This window comes from Saccopteryx leptura, chromosome 3 (assembly GCF_036850995.1).
Source record: "Saccopteryx leptura isolate mSacLep1 chromosome 3, mSacLep1_pri_phased_curated, whole genome shotgun sequence".
In the NCBI taxonomy this organism is placed as follows: domain Eukaryota; kingdom Metazoa; phylum Chordata; class Mammalia; order Chiroptera; family Emballonuridae; genus Saccopteryx; species Saccopteryx leptura.
Genome location: NC_089505.1, coordinates 95,777,073 through 95,798,510, shown reverse-complemented (window position 1 = coordinate 95,798,510; position 21,438 = coordinate 95,777,073). Strand labels below are relative to the sequence as shown.

General features: G+C 50.6%; 1 protein-coding gene across 1 annotated transcript in view; it reads right to left on the bottom strand.

Moving 5' to 3' along the window:
• IGSF21 (immunoglobin superfamily member 21) overlaps window positions 1-21,438 on the bottom strand; it is a 244,573-nt gene that overhangs the window by 135,689 nt on the left and 87,446 nt on the right. Inside the window, exon 2 of the mRNA XM_066372031.1 lies at window positions 2,716-2,828. Within this exon, the coding sequence (XP_066228128.1) occupies window positions 2,716-2,828 (113 nt within the window). The remainder of the gene's footprint in view (window positions 1-2,715; window positions 2,829-21,438) is intronic.

Below are 21,438 nucleotides of genomic sequence, written 5' to 3'. Positions count from 1 at the left end.
TGGGAGAAGAAGCAATCAGTGAGGGAAGGCCAGAGTGGTGGCAGGCAGAGGGAGCCATGCCCCTGTAATTTCCTCCCATCCTCCAGCTCCATCCTTACCCCTCATAGACAGGGCACTCAGGGCTCACCTGTGCCCAAGGAGAAGCCCAAGTCAGCTGAGCTGCTTCCTCAGTCCAGTCACAGAATCAACAGGGCCCAAGCATTTGGCTCCAGTGGGCAATTTGCATGTGATTTGCATACATCTGCATGTCCCTCTAATCCAGAGGCCCTCAGTCATAGGATGTGAAACGAAATAAAATAAATTAATTAGTGCAGCCTACCATGGCCCGATATGCAGGGCCTGACACCCGTAAGAGATTCTTAAAGCAATCAATGTGATCACAGGCTAGGGCGGAGAGAGGGCGCCAGGCCTGGGCTGGGAGAGGTGAACAGGGTTCTCAGAGTTGGCGGTGGAGAAGGGGAGGGCGGGCCCCTGAACTGGGAGCTGGCATTTTCCTCTTGCCCCAGTCCCAGCCCCCCCCCCCCTTCTGTCCTCAGGAAACACAGAGTTGAGCTACCTGGAGTCCTACACCTGGGCCCAGCACTGATGTCTGCCCGACCCTGGCAGGGACCTGCACAGAGAGATATTCACCACCGTGACACAGTGACATTTGATTTCAAACAAGAGTGAGGATTCTTACTCCAAGGGACGGAAGGCAGAGGCAGCGAGGTGCCCACTGATATTTTCCTGTCTCCAAGCTCCCTCCCACCTTTACCTCCCCCTTAACTGTTCCCACCGGATGTCCACACTTCTTTCTGCCAGCTGGGCGGGTCCTCCACTGCCCCTCGCTCAGGATCCCGGATCCCATCTCCTAAGGATGGTTGGGGGAGAGAGCCGTGGTCCCACCGTCAGCAGTGAGCTGGAGTTAATTCATCCCAGTCCTTCTGCCAGGTGCTAATGAGATGCTCACAGCATGTGTCAGCCAAGCAGTCCTGCATCATGTAAATACTCCTCTTAGCGATTCAGTTCATGGCATGATTTTACATACGCCTCGACTATCTCTAAGCCTAGCGAGCTATCAAGGATGGAAACCTCATCTAAATCTGGGGCCTTGTGGGGTGCCGAAAATCAGGTTCACACCTGTGGGGCCTGGGCTGCTGGGGTGGAGGGCCCTAGACATGAATCTCAGTGAGACAGGCTACTATACGAAGATGGAGAATGATTTTGGTTCAAAGGAACCCGGGGCACAGCCAACAAAATAGCAAATAATGAATCAAAGACCAAAAATACAAGAAGGAAATGCAAGGGCAGGATGGTTCAAAGCCAGACTGGACCAAGAAGAAGAAGAAGGAGACGAGGTGGGAGCAGTTCTAAGTCACGGCCGTGAATGGTGAGTGTGAGCCAGCAGGTTCCAGGCGTGCGCCGTGGATGTGGGCAGAGCTTGAGAGAGCAAAGGAAGCAGTTGTAAATGTCGCATCACCTGACTGTGCCCACCTTCCCCCCCCCCCCCGACTCCCCACACCAGTCCCTCCCTGCTCCGGGCTCCATACCCTCCACAGAGACCAGCTCTGTTGGACACAGCTTACAGAGGTTAGAGAACTGTTTTTTTGCACCAGGGGTGGGCAAACTGCGACCAAAATTGGACCAAGTCAGCCTACAACCTGTTTTTGTATGGCTTACAAGCCCAGAATGGTTTTTACATCTTTTTTTAATGGTTGATAAAAATTTCAAAAAAAAGAGTATGTTGTGACCTGTGAAATTCAAGTTCGGCCTCTGTGAGTCAAGTTTTCCTGGAACCCCGCCATGCCCTTCCATTGACACACTGTCTGTCACTGTTTTCACACTACAACAGCAGGGCTCAGTAGTTGCGACAGGGACCAGATGGTCGCCAGAGAGGAAAATATTTATACTCTGAGCCTCACTGAAGAGTTTTGCCAACCTCTGTTTTAGATCGTGAAAGGGGCGTGTTCTCCACCTAACCCGCTCCTGACAGCGGTACCTCGCTCTTACAAACCTGACGTTCATTGCGAGAAGAATGTCAATACTGCAGGGCCTGCCCCTGAGCCCGGCCAGCCCCAAATTCCTTGTGGCAAAGAGAGACCAGTCTGGGATGCTCAGTCCAGGCACACAAAGGATTTTATCGGCGCCTAAAAAGACCAACACTTGTGCCCCAGACCACAAGCTGGTCTTCCTGTTGCCAACACCTGGGCCCTAAGCACGTGGACATCTGTACATCTCTAACAACGTCTTTTCTCAGACCTAAACTTAGGGTGCCAGATGCCAGGACTAGCCCTATAGGCAATTGGATCAGAAGGCAGACTAGCTCTACAATCTGATTTTTAAGAAGGCAGGAAGCTATTCTGTTCTTTCTTCCCTGCCATAAGCATCACCCAAAGCCTGCTGCCTGACCTTCCACCTTCAACATCCCTCCCAGCACCCACAGTGTCCTCAGCAACTGTGACTTGGGACTAGTGGGCTTTCCTGAGCATAGCAGCATATTGGGGACACAAAGAGAACAGGACGAGACCGATCCTGAGAGCGAAGACAAGGTTGAGGAAAGTGGTCTTGGAGGAGGGTGTCAGCAGAGGACGGCGACTCGGCAGAGGGCACACGGCAGTTCTGGACTGCATTAGGGCTGAGGACAGAGCCCAGCCTGGAAGGGTCTCCAGACAGACTCTGGGGCCTCTACCTTAAGCCCTGGCCATGGGCGTGCAGGGGACAGCGGTGGCGACTTACCCGGTACCACACGATTTCACGCATGCGACCATCCGTCTTGAAGTTACACTTCAAGGTCACAGCATCACCAGCCACCACGGGTGGGAGAGGCTCAATGTTGACAGTCAAGTAGCCTACGGGGAAAAAAAGGAGAATGGGGAGGTGAGGGCATGAGCTCATCAGGAGGGCTGGGCTGACTGGGGCGGGAAGTGGAGAGCCCCGACCCATCCGTAGGGGGCACTGTCCTCACTGTAGTCCAGCAGTTCTCAACCTGTGGGTCACGACCCTGGCGGGGTCGCCTAAAGCCATCGGAAAATACATAATGCATATCAGGTATTTACATCCCAAATCATAACTGTAGCAAAATTACAGTTATGAAGTAGCCACCAAAATTATTTTTTGGTTTGGGGTCACCGCAACATGAGGAGCTGTATTGCAGGGTCACGGCATTAGAAAGGTTGAGAACCACTGCTGTGGTCACCCTCTTCTTTCTTCTCCTTGTCGTCTCCCTTTCTAGGAATTTCCCTGGCTCCCAGGGACCCCTCCAATCTTAACCCTTATTCTCGGGATGAATTCTCCTGTGAAAGTAGGACCTGCTGGCTCCTGAAGAAAGTACCTCGATGCACTTGCATGAGATTTCCCAGAGAAACCACTCTGCGGTCAAACACTGCACCTCCAAGCCCCCTTTTGGACAGTCACGGTATGTGTAAGCCTGCTAAGCCCTGCAGGAAATGAACGTGCTAAAAATGCATTTAATCCTGCGTTTCCAAACCTATTTGACTGTGGGTCCCTCAGCCAGCAGCATTCTATGCAGCCAGAGTCCCGTGAAATCCTCATCAGGATATGGTGTCCTAGGTGCTCAGATACTCCTGGTAAAAAGGAACTGAGAGCCCTGGGGAGCTGCTCTTTGTTTCCTGGACCCCGAATCTCACGTGACACACACCCTGCCGCCCAAGGGGAGAGGCAATTCCAACCCCCGGGCCATGGGGTGGTGGGAGATGAGTATGGGCTCACTTTCTGGGAAGAACTCTCAATCCTCGGCAAGAACCAGATGTTACTTCTTGTCTAGCACGGTCTTCGGGGAATCCCTGGGACTCTTGCCCTGGAGCGATGCCCTGGGCAACACTGCTACCTGCACACCAAGGCCAGCCTGGTGAGGGCTCTGACCCTCTCCCCTGCCTCCCAGAAGCCCATCCAAGAGGGCTGGGTGCCTCCTCCAGCTTGGCGGGGGACCTCCTTCTTGGGCTGATCACCCAGGCTCATGTGACTGGCTTCCCACCGGCTGATGTCCAGCCATGAATTGATCTGATGGATCAATCGAATCCAATCGCCTCAATGAGAAAACCATCCATGATGGGCTCGGGGATTTCAATTGAGCAGATAAAGCCCAGGGGCCTGACCCCTGCCTGGGACTTAATGGTTACAACACTCCGGGATAAAGAAAAAACAAAAACAAGAATCGACCTTGGGAGGATCAGTGTGGAAGCGGAAGTCAGACTCAACCTCCACGATCCAGTGCTTCAGGTGCCAATGCCCAGGGTCAGGGAGGTAAGATGTGGGGCTCACCCTTGGGCAGCTTCTAACTCGGGCTGAGAGTCAGGTTCACTGGAGCCCCAGAACCATGTGATCTGAGAGAGCAGTGACCAGAGCCAGTTGGAAGGACCTACCTTCTGCCTCCTCTTTTTCTCATTCATTCAGCCACAAAGCCTCAGGTCTGGAGGAAAGATCTTTAGCTGGGGCAGGGAGGGAGAAGGCAGGAGGGAAGGCCATGTTCTGACAGATGCACTGGGTGAGGATCACATTAGTGCTAGTCAATACATGGATCACAAGTGAGAAATCACCTTCCCAGAACACACACACAGAGAGAGAGAGAGAGAGAGAGATGACAGCGAGAGTTCATGGCCAAGGATCTTTTTGCAAAAAGAAAACACAGGAACTTGCAGACCCTGGTTCACAAAATGCCATCATCTTCCTAATACCCTGATTGCTTCTTTCTCAGAAAAGTCCCTCCCTCGCTCTCCTTGTGTCTCTCACACACATGCCTCCAGCAAATTTAAAGTCAGTTATCTAGTTCAAGTTTCTCGCTCAAACCACTCAGTAGTGACCTGGGCAAGTGACGAATCCTCCGTGGGACTCAGTCTCCCCACGCGTGACGTGTCCGTGGGAACAACCACAGGGTCCAATGGGGTGAAGCACGTTCTCAGGTTGTGCTCCCCACGAGCCCTGCCCACACAGGCGGGCGCCCCTGAGCAGGGTGAGGTGGTGCCACGCTTCCCAGCCCCCCAGGTCTCTACTTCCTCCTACTTTCCACTGTCTAGTGGAGGAAGGACAGTCTGGAATCGAGGTGGGATGAGTGGGGTCTGGGGTCTGGTGAGAGAGTCGAAGATCCAAACACAACCAGCTCAGACAGACATCCTGTCTGGACTGGGATTGGAGCCAGGAGACCCAGGTGGAATCCCCTCCCAAAGCAGAAGACAGAATGCCAAAGACAGGAGATCTGAGATGGCCCCCTGCAGCCAGGACCCCTGCATCAAGCCTCCAGGACGGCGAGGAAGGGCCGCTGATCAGACAGATGGGTGGGGAGTGACGGGTCCATCTACCAGCCAGAAAGCACAAGAGACACGAGTTCTGGTCTCAGCTATGTTACCAGAGGGGACCCCGGGCATATCATCCCTTTCTCTGGGTCTCTGTTTCCTCATCTGTAACATGAGAGATGGACTGGATTTTTTGGGCCTTCCTGCTCCCATCAATCCCGTGTCCGAGGTTGACGGAATGGAATCTTGCCACTTTCCTTTACTGTAGGACGCAACACCAATCCTCCAAGAAGTGAGCCGGCCGATTAATCAGCCACCCGCTTAAATACGAGCCCTGTCTTTCTCAGCGTTGGATCTGCCGCCAATCAGTTTCCGTGCGTAACCCGCCCACCCCCGCGGCGCGGTATCGAGGAGCAGGAGCAGAAGTAGCACGGATTCATCTTAACTAAGTAGTTCATTATCCCGGAAGCTGCCATCGCTCTCCCCTCTATCTCTGACAGCATTTATCCCACTCCCGTTAAGACACATTTAGCAAAATCGCCGGCAATATTTCGGAAGCAGGCACCCTCCCAATAAGGTGATGACAAATGTCTCCTCTGTCCGGAAACGCGATTTGCCATATCCCAGCATTGCCTCCGCCCCTGTCCCAGCTCACAGGGGGGCTTCTAGAGGTTCAGCTCATGTCTCACCCAATGGGGTGGACAGGAGTCGGTGAGGGTTTCCAGGGGAGGGGTACAGTGAAGAGAGACATAAAATATATTATATTAAGGTGACCAGATGTCTCAGTCTGCCCAGGACCTGGAGGTTTTCCTGGGACAAGGGCGGCACACTAAAACAAGTTGATCTCCCTAGTTATAATTCCACCATGGCCCACGGATGACCCTGGGTTACTCATGTAAACCTCTTCACCTATTTCAATAATAAGGGTCACCATGCTTCCCTTGACCAACCCTAAGGACTGAGAGTGCATGCTGACCTCTCTCTGGTGCCCGGGTATTCAGTGGGTAGTCAGTAGATGATGGTGGTAATTATGGAAGTGACCTGCGAGATCAGGATGTGTCTTGGGCTTCCTGTATCTATTCATCCTGTGTCTACTCATCCTCTGCCAGCAGCCAGAGTGATTTCTCTAAAGCGCACACCCCTGGCCTTCTGAGGCCTCCAGGGCTCCCCAGGGCTCCATAGAAAAAGCCACACATCCTCCCGGGGTGGCCTGGCCTTGCCCAGCCCTCTGACTGTCCCGGCCCCTCTTGGCTCTCATGCCCTATCCGAGTCCTGCTGCCTTCTCCCCTTCCTCCCAGCCAGCTTCTCTCTTGACCCTGGGCCCTAGCACAAGCTGTCCCTTCTGCCCCAAGTCCTCCCTATTTGCTTGGGTCACCCTTGCTTATATTTCAAGGATTAATGAAAATCTCACTTTCTCAAAAATATGCTCCCTGATGCCCTAGGCTATCAAAGTCCCAAACACCCCTCCCATCCCACCACGTAGGACACTGTGAGTCACCTGTCATGATGCCTACAGTGCACATTCACCACTGCAGGAGGCCATGGACTATCTCTAGTTGCCATGGTACCCATGTAACTGGAACAGTGCCTGAATCAGAGTACATGTGGAAGGTGGGAGCAAATGAATCCTGCTCATCCCCTAGACTGTTCCATCATTAGAGTGGGTGGTGTTCCCCAAAGGGCTCTCTCCTTCCGGTGAGCCTTGTCTTAGGCAGCTCCAGGGCCTCCCTTGACCTCAAGGGCCTTCTGATCCTCCTCTCTGACCACATCTGCTTGGACTAGTATTGGTGACACCTTACAGTATCCAGTGTCTTCTCATGGAGTCCAGGCAGGAGAACACCATCCCACAGAGGCAATCAGTACTGGGCCATGCCATCAGGGATGGTAGAATACAGGACAACAGTGAGTTGGCAGACATCACACTGGCTACAGCAAAGACCAAAGGCAGCAGAAGCCATGAATAGGAGCAGCAGAATCCAAGGGCAGCACCTGCTGAACCACTGTAAGGCAGCGCCCTGGAGCAGGAAACAGTGGGCATCCACCAGGCTTGGCAAGGAGATCCACTGATTCTGAAACTAGTCCTCCTTCACTGGTCTGCAGGAGCCCCCTAGCCCTGGCTTCCAAATGGAGAAACTGGAAACAGAAGTGTGTGGAGAGAGCAGATGCCCAGAAGTACTCAAGAAATCTTGCTTGGGGTGTAGTGGGATCAGACAGACACCAGATTAGACCAGCAGGACGCAACACCTCCACAAGGGGGCAGCAGAATGAATGATGGTGGAGGCCATTTGCAAGTTCAAAGCCATCAGTGGATGCTAGAAAGGCCAGAAAGATGTGTTTGAGAACTTTTCCAGTACCTGGAGAGACTGGAGGCTAGATCAGTGAATTTGTTCCGTCACATCCCTGATGTGCCGTCCTCAGAACCCAGCTTTGGACAGTGACTCTGGCCCAGAAGTGCCTGTCTTATGTCACTCAAGTCATCACTTACTGATACCAAGAAACTGGAGAAGAATCAAAAGCCATGGACCACTAGCTTTCTATGAGAGGGCAGGGGCTGTGTCCACTATCAGAGTAGGAGCTCTGAGGATAGGGACCTCTGTGTCTGGAACTGCAGAGATGGTGCAGGAAACTCAAGGTCCCCTCCCCCTGGGGCGTGGACCACTCCAAGACTTGACCTGGGACAGACAGACAGTCAGGTGGTGACAGCAGCTCCATCAGCTCGATCTGAGGCCCTGGCGGGGTGAACCCTGAAATCAGGGTCACATAAATTCTCATGCCACCCTTTGCCTCTGTGGGTCTAGGATTTATCACCACGTGATAACAGGAGCTCCAGGCACTACCACTTAGGAAGAAAAAAGATCACCCCACTTCATGAAGAAAAATACCATAGTGTGGCGCTGACGACTGCCTCCCTGGGCTCCCCGTCCTGCATAATTACTATCGTAATAAATATTGCTACAACAAACCAATCTTCAGGCAGGTACAGAGGGCTCTGTGAAGTGCACCCTTCCATGCTAGGCTAACAAGTGCTCCAGCCATTGCCTCCTTGTTCGTAGAAACGGGGGTGAGAGGTGGGGCAGAGGGTGGAAGGGGGCTTTTAAAAGAAGAAAGCCTCTGAGCAGAGAGGGGAAGCTAGCCGCTCTTCTGTGTCTAAGATGATCCATTCAAGTAGATCTCAAAACTGTCCCCTCCTCACACCAGTCCTGCTTTGGTTTGGGTCCTCATGATCCTCCCCAGGACCCTGCTCGCTGGTCCCCAGCCTCCAGCCTTGTTCCTCCAATGCACCCATCACACTGACTCAATGAATGATATTTCTCAAACGTAAATACGATGACGCCCCCTCTCTGGTTAATGCCATTCAATTTTCCCAGCCCATCGCCTTCCAGTTCAGGATGAAGTTAAGACTCAGTCATGGCCAAACTGGGCCCCCAATGATCTTGCCTCTCTTGATCTCTCCAACTCAGTCAGTCTTACTCTGCGTTTGTGTCACCATGAAGCCCACCCACCAGCCCTTCCACAACTCAGCTTCTCGGTTTTGCCTGTGCCATTTCCTCCTCCCGAAACGCCTTTCTCCTCTGAGTTCACCTGGGGAAATTTTCACACGTCCTTCCGGGTTCAAAGCAACAGTCACCCTGCCCTTGATTTATGCAAGTCCGATACTCCCTCTTCAGAGCTCAGAGCCCCTCGTCAAACATCTCAGTCACAGCCTGTCGCGTGCATTGTGATGTAACATACGGTTCTTTCTGTGTGTCTCTGCCATCAGACTGGGAGCGTCTTAAGGTCGGGGACCTAGTGTGGATCTCCAGTTCCCTGTATAAGGTTTGACACGTGATAGGTGCTCAGCCAGCGTGCTGTATGAATAAACTAATGGATGCACCAACATGGGAACACTGCACATGGGGGCTTAGTGAGCTGTGTAGCCCCAAACTAGTGTGGATCATGCCGCAACCCCGTGTACTGACGTCACTCTTGGATCGAAATATTCTTTGTCTTCCCACTGCCTTTGGGACAAAGTCCCAACCCTTCCCTCCCATCCTCGTGGCCTGCTCCTCCTCAGCTCATCTCTTGTCTCTTTGCCTTTTGCATGCTGAGCCATCCTGAGCTCCCCAAATATGCCTGGCTTTGTCTGGCTGCTGCACCTGCCATCCTCCTGCCTAGAACACCTACCATCACTTAACCCCTATTGCTTTGATTAGTCCTTCAGGTCTGAGCTTAGACATCATTTATGTTAGAGGCCTCTGCTAACACCTACTCCATACCCAGCACCCCCCACCCTGGATTATATGTCCCTCTCATAGCATCGACCATTGCCTTGACACACTGCATGGTGACACCCTTGTTTGCCACCACCACGGACTGTGAACTCCTAGGGGGTCAAAAGCATGTCTCGGTAACTGCATTCTTAGTGCTTAGCATGCTGTGGCCACGCTGTTGGCACTGAAGGCATGTTGAATGAATGAATGAATGAATGAGTCCATGAACACACAAATAAATTCCACAGATACCTTCAGCTGGCCTAACGTTGGTCATAACATCCAATTCTGTCAGGGCTGAGCGTTTTTGTCTTATTGGGTGATAAATTGCCCGCCCTAAATTTGGGCAATGAGAGACTATGTAGAGGGGTTGGCCCTACCTTCATCCTGGTTCTCACCCCACCCCCACCAGCAGAAGGTCAGCTCTGCTCTGGGCCACCAGGGACCTCAAATATTTTGCAGGCTTTGCAGGGAGACGTGCCTGCCACGTTCGGGTGTCCATTTCCTGCCCCGGTCTCCCAGGCTCTTCAGAAATATACGCCCTCTGTGATCTCCAGCACGATAATCAAATTCCTCGCAGTCGGCGGCAATAGATGCTCAAAAGCCTTGTAGTATTAATGTATTATTCATGACATATGTATTATTTATCATTAGTTTGTTTATTATTAATTTGTGTTTCATTATTGATAATGATGTGGTTGTACTATGAATAAGAAGCCTTGAGAAGGCAGTTTTGTGGTCCTTTGTGAGCATTTGATGCTCCCCCAATTTCTTTCACCCCATTTTATGGATGGGAGACACTGAGGCCACAGAAGGAAGACTTGTTCAGTCAGCGTCCTTGTCTCTGAGATGTCTGCATGGGAAGGTGATGGGACTGGGGACAAGCTTCATTAGGCAGCATGTCCTGGGTTGACAACAGGGTAAAGGGCATGGATTCTTGCAGGAGACTGAGGCTGGACCTGCCAATCACATCTCCATCTGGACCCTCATGTTCTCTTGGTTGTCCCTGCTCAGTGTTGTGTGTGCTCGCCAAAATCCATTTTCTTTTCCACCCAGATACTCAGTCCCTGACTACATTTCCCAGCCTCCCTTGCAGTTTAGCAGGGCCATGTGACTAAATCCTGGTGGTGGTGGGGAATACAGGCTTTCAGACCTGTCCACTAGAAACCTTCTGTGCCATTGTCCACACCCCTTCTCTCCACTTGCTGCCTGGATGGAGAGGGCTCTGAGGATCTGAAAGAGGGCAGAGCCACAAGATGGCAAGAACCTGGGTACTTGCATGACAGCATGAAGTGACGTCCTCCCGTGGTTTATGACGGACAGTGATATGAATGAGAAGTAAAATATCATTGTGTTAAGCCACTGAAGTTTTGGCATGCTTTGTAACAGCAGTTTTTCTACTAATATATTGCACATAGTAGGCACGCACCCGGGCCTCAGTGGGGAAGACAAATGAATAGATGAATAAATAGGCAACAAAATAAACCAATGGGTCGGCTACCCTGTCATTGAGTTGGATTCCCAAACCATGGTTTCCCATCACAGAATACTGTAGGGAAGCAGCCTTCATGGTCTTGAATTAGAAGCCTTTGGTTATACAAATGGGTAAACTGAGGCCCAGAGAATGGAAGAGCCAAGGTCACAAAGACAATTAATGAGCAATTTTAATACTAGAACTGGGGTGTTCTGAAGCAGAGTCCTGTGACCCTTCAGCCACACCACTGTCTCATTTCTGTCTTTCATCTGACAGTCTCTCACCTTCTGGAACTTTCTCTGTGTCCTTGAGGGTAGGTGAGGGGAATCACAACTTCCTTATCCCTGGGTCAGTTCAGCATTCACAGAATAGCTGAAGAGCCGGGAGGGAGGAAGGCTGAGAGGCCGGTATGACACAGAATGCCTGTGAGATGTCTGGCCAGCCATGGTCTCTGCAGTGCCCTCGGGGACAGGGTCAGCAGGGTGCAGTCAACCATGGGGAAGTCACAGGCAGTGGCAGGAAGAAAAGGAAAAAGCTCAGACCATGAAGTCAAGGACCTGGGTACCTTGTTCTGCCCTGAATACAGAGGGCAAGTCTGGACCTCAGTCATCTCACCTCAGAAAGGGGCTGATGGTCCTAATTTCTCAGGCTGATGGTGACACTGAGGTGAGAAGACAGAGCGGAAAGTAATCTGATAAGCAGAAAAGTGATTGGAAATGTTGTCCCTCTTTGTATGGGGATATTGTCAGGGACCACTGGTGCTGAGAGGCTACGGCCTTGGGTCTGGGGACTAGACAGACCTGGGGACAGCTTCTGAGTCTATCACAGCTACCCCGAGGAAGCTGTTTCACTGCTCTGAGCCTTAGTTTTGAACTCTGCCCAAAGGGGATAACTGTCCCTACTTCTTAGGCCTGGGCAGAATGGGGGAAATGGATGCAAGGAGATGGACAGAGCCAGGGGCCTAGTACAGTGCCTGGCACATGGGGACAGTGCCAACCGAGAGCCCGGCCATCATCCCACTGCCTCAGCACCCCTCTCCTCCATTCCCTCCAGCGAGACTGCTTTCAGGACTTTGCTAGAAAGTTGTGGGGACACATGGCCGATGATTTCCCGGCTGTCTCAGATAAGCCTCAGGAGCACAGAAGTTGGTGAGCCTGTCACGAGGCTGTCTCGTTTCCTCTCAGGGACTTTGAAAGCAGCCCCGCACCCTCCGAAGGGACTCAGGATCCCAGGGACAGACTCATGAGCAACAGGGAGGCTTCTGCAACTGGCAATAAAATTTAAAATATAGCTGAGGAGTTATTAAGGAAAATTTTAAAAGCAGAATATCTATTGCTCGAGGAACACAGTCTGAGCACGGTTATAAACTGGTCTTCATCAGCATGGTGAGGTGACTTAATGGAAAAAAACGGCCATTTAAAAATAGGCCTCCATGAAATAATAATGCCTCATAAACACAGAAGTCCTTTAGCATGTAAGAATTAATTGCTGGGCTTAGGAGCTAAAGGCCCAATAAAGGAATCTTTAATTTTTTAAAATTTATTTTTTAGCCTTTTATTTTTTTCCTGCCCAAAAGGCAATGCACATTAGACCAGATTTTCTCCTGGTGGCACCAAAGGGCCCTGGAAATTTGCAAAGGGAATCCGCTCAGTGACAATCCTGTCCCCTTCAGCCTATGATGTTAAGAGGTGGTCTGAAGGAAGTGTGGCTTTGCCCTCTGGATCTGCTTCCATTTTAAATAAACCCACGTGACAGAGCGTTCCCACCAGACGGATTGGGGACGGGCTCATTCTGCAGAACGGAAGCCCCTGAGTTCAGCCGTCAAGCCTGGCCGCTCAGTGATCGGGGCAGCGACGTTGCCTGTCACGGGTCCAGCGAGATTCTGCATGTGCATGCCAGCAGCCACTAGAAATGTCCACTAAGAGCAGAGTGGTCTCTCACCCAGGGATGATTTTTGCCGCCCCCCCGCCTCAGGGTGGGGGAGGGGGACATTTGGCAATATCTACAGACATTTTTGGTGGTCAAAACTGGTGGTGGGGATGCTAACTGACATCTCTTGGGTACAGACCAGGGTTGCTGCTAAACATCCTACAATGCATAGGACGGCCCTCCACAACCGAGAATCATCCAGCCCCCACATGTCAGTAGTGCCGAGGTCAAGAAACCCTGCAGTGAAGAGAGCAAAGCAAACTCTGGAAGGTAGGAGTGTGCACCCAGGAGAGTCCAGGCTCAGGAGATGGAGGGTCCCCAAACAATCAGGACTAGCCATTTGAGGCTGGGAATGTAGATGACCGAAAAGTTCTCCGCAAACACTACCCCCGCTGTGCCTAACACCTGACTTCCATTCAGGCTTCTTTGTCATCAGAATGGATCACCTCTCTGCATAAGAGCATCTTTCCTGCCTTCCGGGACCTGTGTTGCTTTTGTGATGGGAGAATCCTTAGGAGAAAGCTCCTTTATGGGTCACCCTTGGCAGAATGTATTTATTTTGCAAAGCGAAGGAGTCTCCCACTCACAAAGGAGTCTTCGGGGCTCCCCCTCACCCACCCCAGGGAGCGCTCAGAGCCTCCCTCCTTGCTAATCTCACTCTGCCTGCTTGGCAGGAGAAGCAATCTGGTCTTCATATAAATACTTTATTAAACGCACACATCCTGCAAGATAAACATCAGCCTATTACAGTTGTTCAGTTATAGAGTGCCTGCTTGTCACCCGAAGGCTATTTGGACCTAATTTGCTCACCATCTAACTTCTCCCTGTTGGAGGCCAAGGTAGAGATTGTAGACATCTTATTGAGTGGAGGGGGTGAGGTGGGGAGCAAGTGGGCTGGGGTGGGGTGAGCAGGAGGCATTTAATTCCCTTCCTCCAGGGCCCAGGGCTTCCTGCTGCTTAGTGAAGACAGAGGGCCACAGGGCATCTTGGCAAAGGTTGCACGGACCCCATCGGGGGCCACCAAGGACAAAGAACTCTAGCATGGAGAGCGGACACTTCAACAATGGGATACTTCTAGTTCAACTTAGAAAAGCAAGGGTGTCTCTACAACCTGACACAGGAATTGGGTAAGCCCTACCCCTTTCCAACAGGAAAGGGCTTGAGTCAGGCCCATGAAACCAGGTTGGCATCTTGCCCTGCCATTTCCAAACTCTATGCCCTCAGACTATGAGGCTTCAGTCTTTTCATCTATTAAGTAGGAATCTTGATGCCTACCCCCCAGGGTTGGAGATAACAGATGTACAGTGCTAATACATCACTCAATATGTGGTTGACGTTACCCCTGTTGGAACAATTTTCCTTCTTCTTATAGGTATGATTTATAGCAAAATGCTTAGATCTCCAGTGAACAACTCGATGAATTTTTACATGTTGTACACCCATGGAACCACCACCCAGGTCAAAATATAGCACATGCCCACCACCCCAGGGAATTTTCTTGTGCTCTTCACCAGTCGCCGCCCCCCGGTCCCCAGGACAACCCCTGTGCTGGCTTTTCCATCATGGATTAGCTTTGCTTCTTCTTGACCCTCATATAAATAGAATCGCGCAAGATGTGCCCTTTGGTGTCGGGCTACTTTTTCTCAACATGACGTTTTGACATTCAGCCGTGGGCTGCATTTATCAGTAGTTTGTGCTGTTCAAAAAAAAAAATGTTTCCTGGGTAGTATTCCATTATAAGAAATACCACAATTCATTTATCCATTCTACCATTAAGGGACATTTAAGTGGTTTCTAGTTTGGAGATATTATACATAAAGCCCATTGCTGTCGTAAAAGTATTATTCCTAGACCCAAGGGACAACTAGCTTTCTTCAAGGGCAGAACTGATCTCTGTACTGAGCCAGCTCTGGGCAGGGAGGTCTTCTGCTGGGTTTTGAAAAAAGTGAGTTGCCTTCAGTATGCTCACCCAGCCCTAGGGGACCCTTGCCCTTCTTCCCAGGGGCACTCAGGGCATCCCTTAGCAATGCTGCCCACCTATTTGCCTTTGATATGAATCCTCTTCCTCCATCTCTCTCCTAGGGGCATGTCAAAGCCAATCCCTGACACCCACCTCCAAAATAAGTGACATTTGAACCTGGTTTGCTTTTTTGCCAAGTATATATGTGCTTCTGTATCTGGTCTTCCCACAAGCCTGTGGGGAAGCCAATATCCCTATTTTTCAGGTAGAAAAACTGAAGCACATTGATTCACTCACTTGTTCACTGACTGAACAAATATTTACGAAACGCCTGCTAGTTGCTGGGCCAGGCACCTGAAAAGAGCTATGAATTGGTCTGATGGGAGATGCGTAAACACAGAATCACACCCCTGCCAGAGTCTTCCTGCTTTGCAGCCGTTAGCACTGAGCGCTCTTGTATATATTTTACCAATCAGCCGCCTGCTTTCTGCATCATTAGTCTCAGCTCCCCAGTGAGACAAAATTTTCTGTTGTTGTTGTTTTTTTTTTAATTTTAAATCCTTCCATAATACATAATACTCTTAGAAATACAAAAGCGCTTAATAAATGCTTCAAAAGAATGCAGTGGAGACTAGAATTATCATCTTTATAACTCCTTATTTTCAAGTTCCATGTTAGAGACTTGCACATACCCAAATAGCATTCCCGCAGGTAGAGCTAAACCATATATCACATTGTGTAGGTGAAAGAGATTCAAGGTCCAAGAAAGGCTTCCACATGCCCTTGCTGGCTTTGAAGAAGAAATACAAGCAGCTTATAGGAGCAGAGAGCAACCTAGTCAACAGCCAGCAATCAAACATGGACCTCAGTCCTACACCCACAAGGAACTGAATTCTGCAATAACCCAAATGAGTTTAGAAATGGATTCTCCCCCAGAGCCTCTAGATAAGAGCCCAGTCATCCAACACCTTGGTTTTGACCTTGTGAGAACCAGACCAGAGAACTAAGCCTAGCTAACTCAGACTTTAGAACTTAAAAACTATAAAATTATAAACACGAGTGGTGTTTTTTTAAAGCTCCTAAGTTTATTGTAATTTGTTATGTAGCAATAGTGAACAAATACAAGATGTTTATCTGAGATCACAGCAGCCAGGACATCCTTTTCAAGCATCAATCAAATAATGGCATTCCCCTGCTGTCATCACAATGGGCTGGAAGAGGCAAAGCCTTCTCATGGTCCAAACACTGGCGTGGTCTGGCCCCTGGCTCTCACTCCAACCTCACGTCTTACTATTCTCTCTGGCTGACTCCATTTCAGCCACACTGGCCTCTGCTCTTCCCTAAAACCCCCAATCTCCTTCCTACACCAGGGCCTTTGCACTGACTGTTTTTTCTTCCTGGAACACTCTTATCCCAGCAAGGTACATGGTTTACCAACTCATTTCATTTTGATCTATCTCTGCTCACTGTCATGTCACCACAGAAACCTTCCTCGACTGACCACCCAGTCTAAAATTCTCTAAAATGCCCACCTAACTTTTCTCTCTATCCTTAAAATAGCTTTATATTATTTATAGCACCATTTCTCTGCCTGACACTATATTTTACATTTATCCTTTAGTTTACTATCAATTGCAAACTGGAATGTCAGTTCCTTGAGGGGACGGACTTTGTCTATTTTGCTCACTGTAGTGTCTCCAACACTGGGGACAGTATCTGGGAATCATCGACCGTTCATAGTGCCCACGATGAGCCAGGCATTGCATTCGGTGCTGTCTCCTGCTTTAAATCAATCTGACCATTCACCACGAGCACAGCTCATCTTCACAGAGCAAGAGCTGCCACAGGTAGGGCTTTGTAGCTTCCTCACTCATCCCTGACAGGTAGCATTCACGGCTTTCCCTAACTCTGATTCTACATTTTGATTAGTTCTGCATACAGGTCACCTTGAGTCCCTTGTCCCCAGTGCAGACAGGACTCTAGGGTTTCCGCCGAATTCAAAATCAAACCGCTCAGGCGGCGTCTCCTGGCTACCAGACCTGGCGTGGTATTTTCATTTCCCACACTGATCCTGGTGATTACCTCCCTTCACAACAAGCTGCTTGAGTCACGCTCCCCATGGCTCCACTCGCTCAGAACCCTCTTCTCCATCCTTCTACTTGTCAGCAAGATAAGAGGAAGTGGGGAAACGACCTGGATGACAAACATCCTCTGTACACACAGGCTGGCTTTTCCCCTGTGAAGGGTAACTTCCCGTTGGGTTCTGGGAGAAGAGACATGGCCTTATTCTTACCAAGATTCTTTATCTTTAATGACTTCTCCCTTTGAGGATCTGAAGATTGATATTTGTTTATTGTAGAAAATAAAAAATTAAAACAAACAAACAAAAAAAACATACAAGTAATTGTAGAGGAGAATAAATTCCCTCCTGTAAACCCACCACACAGAGAAAGTCACGGTTAGTATTTTGGAACTTTCATTCATTCTGTCTCTTCCCATCAACCCTTGCGCACACCTCTATGACGCCAGTTTCCTTGGCTAGGCCAGTGCAAACCCTCCCCTGCCCAAGTGTGAGGGTTAACTTGATGCATCAGCTTGAATAGGTCACGGGCTGCCCAGATAGAACATCGTTTCTGGGCAGGTCTGTGAGGATGTCTCTGGATCACATCAGCATTTGAATCTAATGGACACAGTAACTCAGGTCACGCTCCCAAGGTGGGCGGGCACCATCCAATCCATGGAGGCCTGAATGGAACAAAAGACTCCACTGCTGAGCGGGGGTGCATCCCATGTCAACATCTTCTTCCCTTGAACTGGGACTTCCACCATCAGCTCCCCAGATTCTCAGGCCTCTGGACTCAGACTGAATTACACCCCTGTGGCTTTCCTGGGTCTCGGCAGATAGATCATGGGACTTCACAGCTCTCAGAAACTACACACACACACACACCTATGTACAGGTATATACACACCCATGCATATACATGCATGCTGTTTCTGTGGAGGGCTCTGACTAACACAGACTTCGGTGCCTCTTCCAAAAGAAGAGAATTTTAAGGATGAGTTTTCTGAATTGGTTCTGCACTTTCTGGAACTGGCTCTCTAACCCGATTAGATTTAAATATCCTAATGACTCCATTTATTTCTGTCTTAGTCAGTTTGGACGACTGAACACCATACACCGAGTGGCTTATAAACAGCAGAAATTTATCTCTTACAGTTCTGGAGGCTGCGAAGTCCCCGGTCAAGGTGCTGACAGATACGGTGTCTAGCGGGGGCCCACTCCCTGCTTCATAGATGGCTGTCCTCTCGCTGTGTCCTCACAAGGTGAAGGACTCCCTGAGGTCTCTTTTAAAGGGCACTGGTCCCATTCAGGGGGGTTCCAATCTCATGACCTCCTCACACCTCAAAGGTACCACCTCCTAACACCATCACATTGGGGAGGGGAGTGAGGATTTCAACACATGGACTTTGGGGGGACACAAACATTCAGTCCACAACATCATAGGCACCTAAAACTTTTCCAGACTGGTGCAGAGGGGCAACTTCTGTAAACCCCCCTCCAGGTCCTACTTCTCCCACTTCAGCCCGGTTTAATCAAAACCTAAAAGGGGGTTTTGAGCCATCAAACTGTAAGGAGAGCATGTGCACGTATGAACTCATTTCTCTGTAGGACACACACTGCCCAGCTCTGCAGGGAGGCAGGAGGCAGCCCCAAGAGGTCAACCTGTCCATCCCCTGGCCTCCAGGATGAAACCGGCCACGAGCTGGACATGAATTCCACTCTTTCATGGTTCCCCTCTAGTTCCCGTCCTTGCCCGCCCTGCATCTTTTCAGGATAGAGAGAAACCAACTCTCCCGCTCTGGGGGCCGTTAGATATGAACTGCTCTGTCTGAGTGTCTGCGAACTGACTGACTCTCCTCCCTGCTCAGCCATCCCAGGACCTTCTCCCCTCTGTACCCCATGTGTCCTGAGCCCATGCTCAGATATGTCAAACCAACAGACCCAAACATTTGTAACTCAGGGGGTAAATCAGCGGTCCAATAAAAACCCAGCAAATGCCCGACACGCCCCCCCCCCCAAGAGGAGCTTGTGTGTCATCTGTTGTTTGGGGACGATCTGCGATGCCTCTGGAAATGATTGGAAATGAGAATACACAGCAGCAACAAGGACTACTGGAGCAGCTGACAGTGGCAGTGAAGTGTACAGACTGGAGCCCGACGGCCTGGGTTCGAATCCTGGCTCTGCCTTGAGCAAGTGACTGCACCACTCTGAGCCCACTTCCTCATCAGTAGAATGGAGATCAGGATGGTGCCTACTTCACGACGTCCGGGACTTCATGAATTCATATTCTCGGAGCGGAGCCTGGGGCCTGGCGAGCTCTCCGCACCACAGTGCTTTTAGGATTGTGCTCTTGGCCTGTGCTAAACACGGCCGTGACATGAACACCTTCTGTCTGGGGTAGGGACTCTCTACCACCACTGACAAGACAAGGTGCTGGTCCACAACTTACCGATAAAGGAACCAAGGCTTAGAGCAGCGTTCACCAAACTGTGGCTCCCAAGGTCAAGTCCTGCTCATCACCTGTTTCTGTAGGGCCCACCAGCTAAGGATGACTTTAATATTTTTAAATGGTTGCAATGTAAATGGTTATAGAAGTACCCATCTCATGGCTTCCATTTTTACCTCTGGGTCTGCAAAGCCATTTGGTTCTTTATAGAAAAGGTCTGCCTACCCCAGGCTTAGAAATGGTTCAAAGGCTAGAGGCAGATTCTGACCCCAAACTTGTCCCCTTTCATACAGACTCTGCTGCTTTACTTCTAGTGAGTGTTTCTCTTTTAGCTCAAACTGAAGGGTATGCAAATACTATTCATTCATTCATTCACACCTGTATATCAAGGGCCAGAGGCAGAGCCAGCCATGTCCCTGCGTTTAAGAGCCTGACAGCGGAGGAGGCATGGGCCAGCTCATCGCTGGACAGAAGAGCCTCCCCACGTGAACCTTGCAACAATGGGGCTCTGTGGGGAGCAGCCTGAGGTCTCTGATAAAATTAGATATTTCAGAAAACTCTTCCGGGTGACTGATATCTGATGTCCTCCTGAGAAAGCTCACCCACCCACCACCCTTCCCAAGGTGCCCAGAACCCTACAGAGTGATGCTCATCAGGGTGGTGTCCCTCACCCAGAGCCCAACCCAGGGTGAATCCAGCGGGCCAGGGCCAAGCCACCTCTTCCTGGGGCGGTGAGGGCTGGGGGGACGCATGCTCTGTGCGTGCCGTCCCTGCATTCTGTCCATTCTCTTGACTTAGTAGTCTATCAGGTCTTAATGACAGCAACCAGAAACAGAGGTCATGGAAGAAGGGTTACTAAACTGTAGTGGAAGTGGTCACCCAGCAAACGATAAAAATGACACCTATGAGTTTCTGCTCCTGGTGTTCGTCTTGGGCCGACGTCCTGGGCCCACCCCGTCCAGTCCCCACCAGGTCCACACAGTCCCAGGAGCTCGAGAGGGCCTTGCTGATCTGCTTTGACTATATGGTGAATTATATAATAAGCTCTCTGAAAATATGAGTGCTTACAGCCTTATTCTCATCATGGGAAGATTGACATTAGGAAAGTACACGAGAGAAATCGTATGAACTTCCCAGAATGTGAATAGAGTTAAGAGTGAAACAGGCGGGCAGGCAGTGAGCTGCGCAGGCCCGGGACGGAGCTTCCTCATCGCTCGTTGCTCTCCTGGACGGAGCTGACGACTCCTGGGGTGAGCAGAGGGGGAGAGGGTCAGGGAGGGAGGGAAGATTGAGGTCATGGATTTAATATCTGGCTCATTTATTCAAGATTAGAGGACATAAATAAATGATTCTGCTTACATGACACAGAAATGGATGTCTGGGCCTTTGTGGAGCCTCTCCCTGCTGATTTCTGGGAAGTTTTACCAGAAAAGCTTAGTCGTGGATGTAAAAGTTGAAATTTTGGAAATGGGGTGGGGGAGGGGTGCCAGGGAAGAAGGGCAGATCCTCATGCCCTAATCGGGGGCAAAGTGGGCCAGGCCCCAGAGAGTGATGCATGCCCCCCTCACTACCTCCCTGAGGACGGAGAACAGCTGGGTCCCAGCCCCTGGATAACCTGGGCCCAAACCGATGCCCACTGTCAACGTGAGAAAGAACTCAGGACCAGAAGGCCGAGTCAATGTGGCCGCTGTCTGCCTCGCTGGGCTGAAGACCCCACTGGGAAATTTCTGGTTGCCATTCTCTAGCTCTTTAAAATTCCAGTGATAATTGTGTCCCTTGGGAGAAAAGCTTTCCCTTCAGCAAAAACCCTTAAAATGTTCTTGCTGCTGGATTAGCTTTCTGAGCCACAGATCTGGGACCAGCATTTCCTTTGCTCTACAGCCTTCATTGGCTCCCCAGTACCCACAGGACCAAGTCTGTGCTCATTAGCACGACCCTTCCAGATCCAGCTGCCTCTAGAGCTGCATCCCCAAGGAGCTCTATCCTCTCCCGAATACACTGGGCCCCTGACCCAGCCTCTGGGCTGCCCACCCACCCCGGGACAGCTCAAGAGCACCTCCTTCCGGCCCTCTGCTTGAGCTGTCCC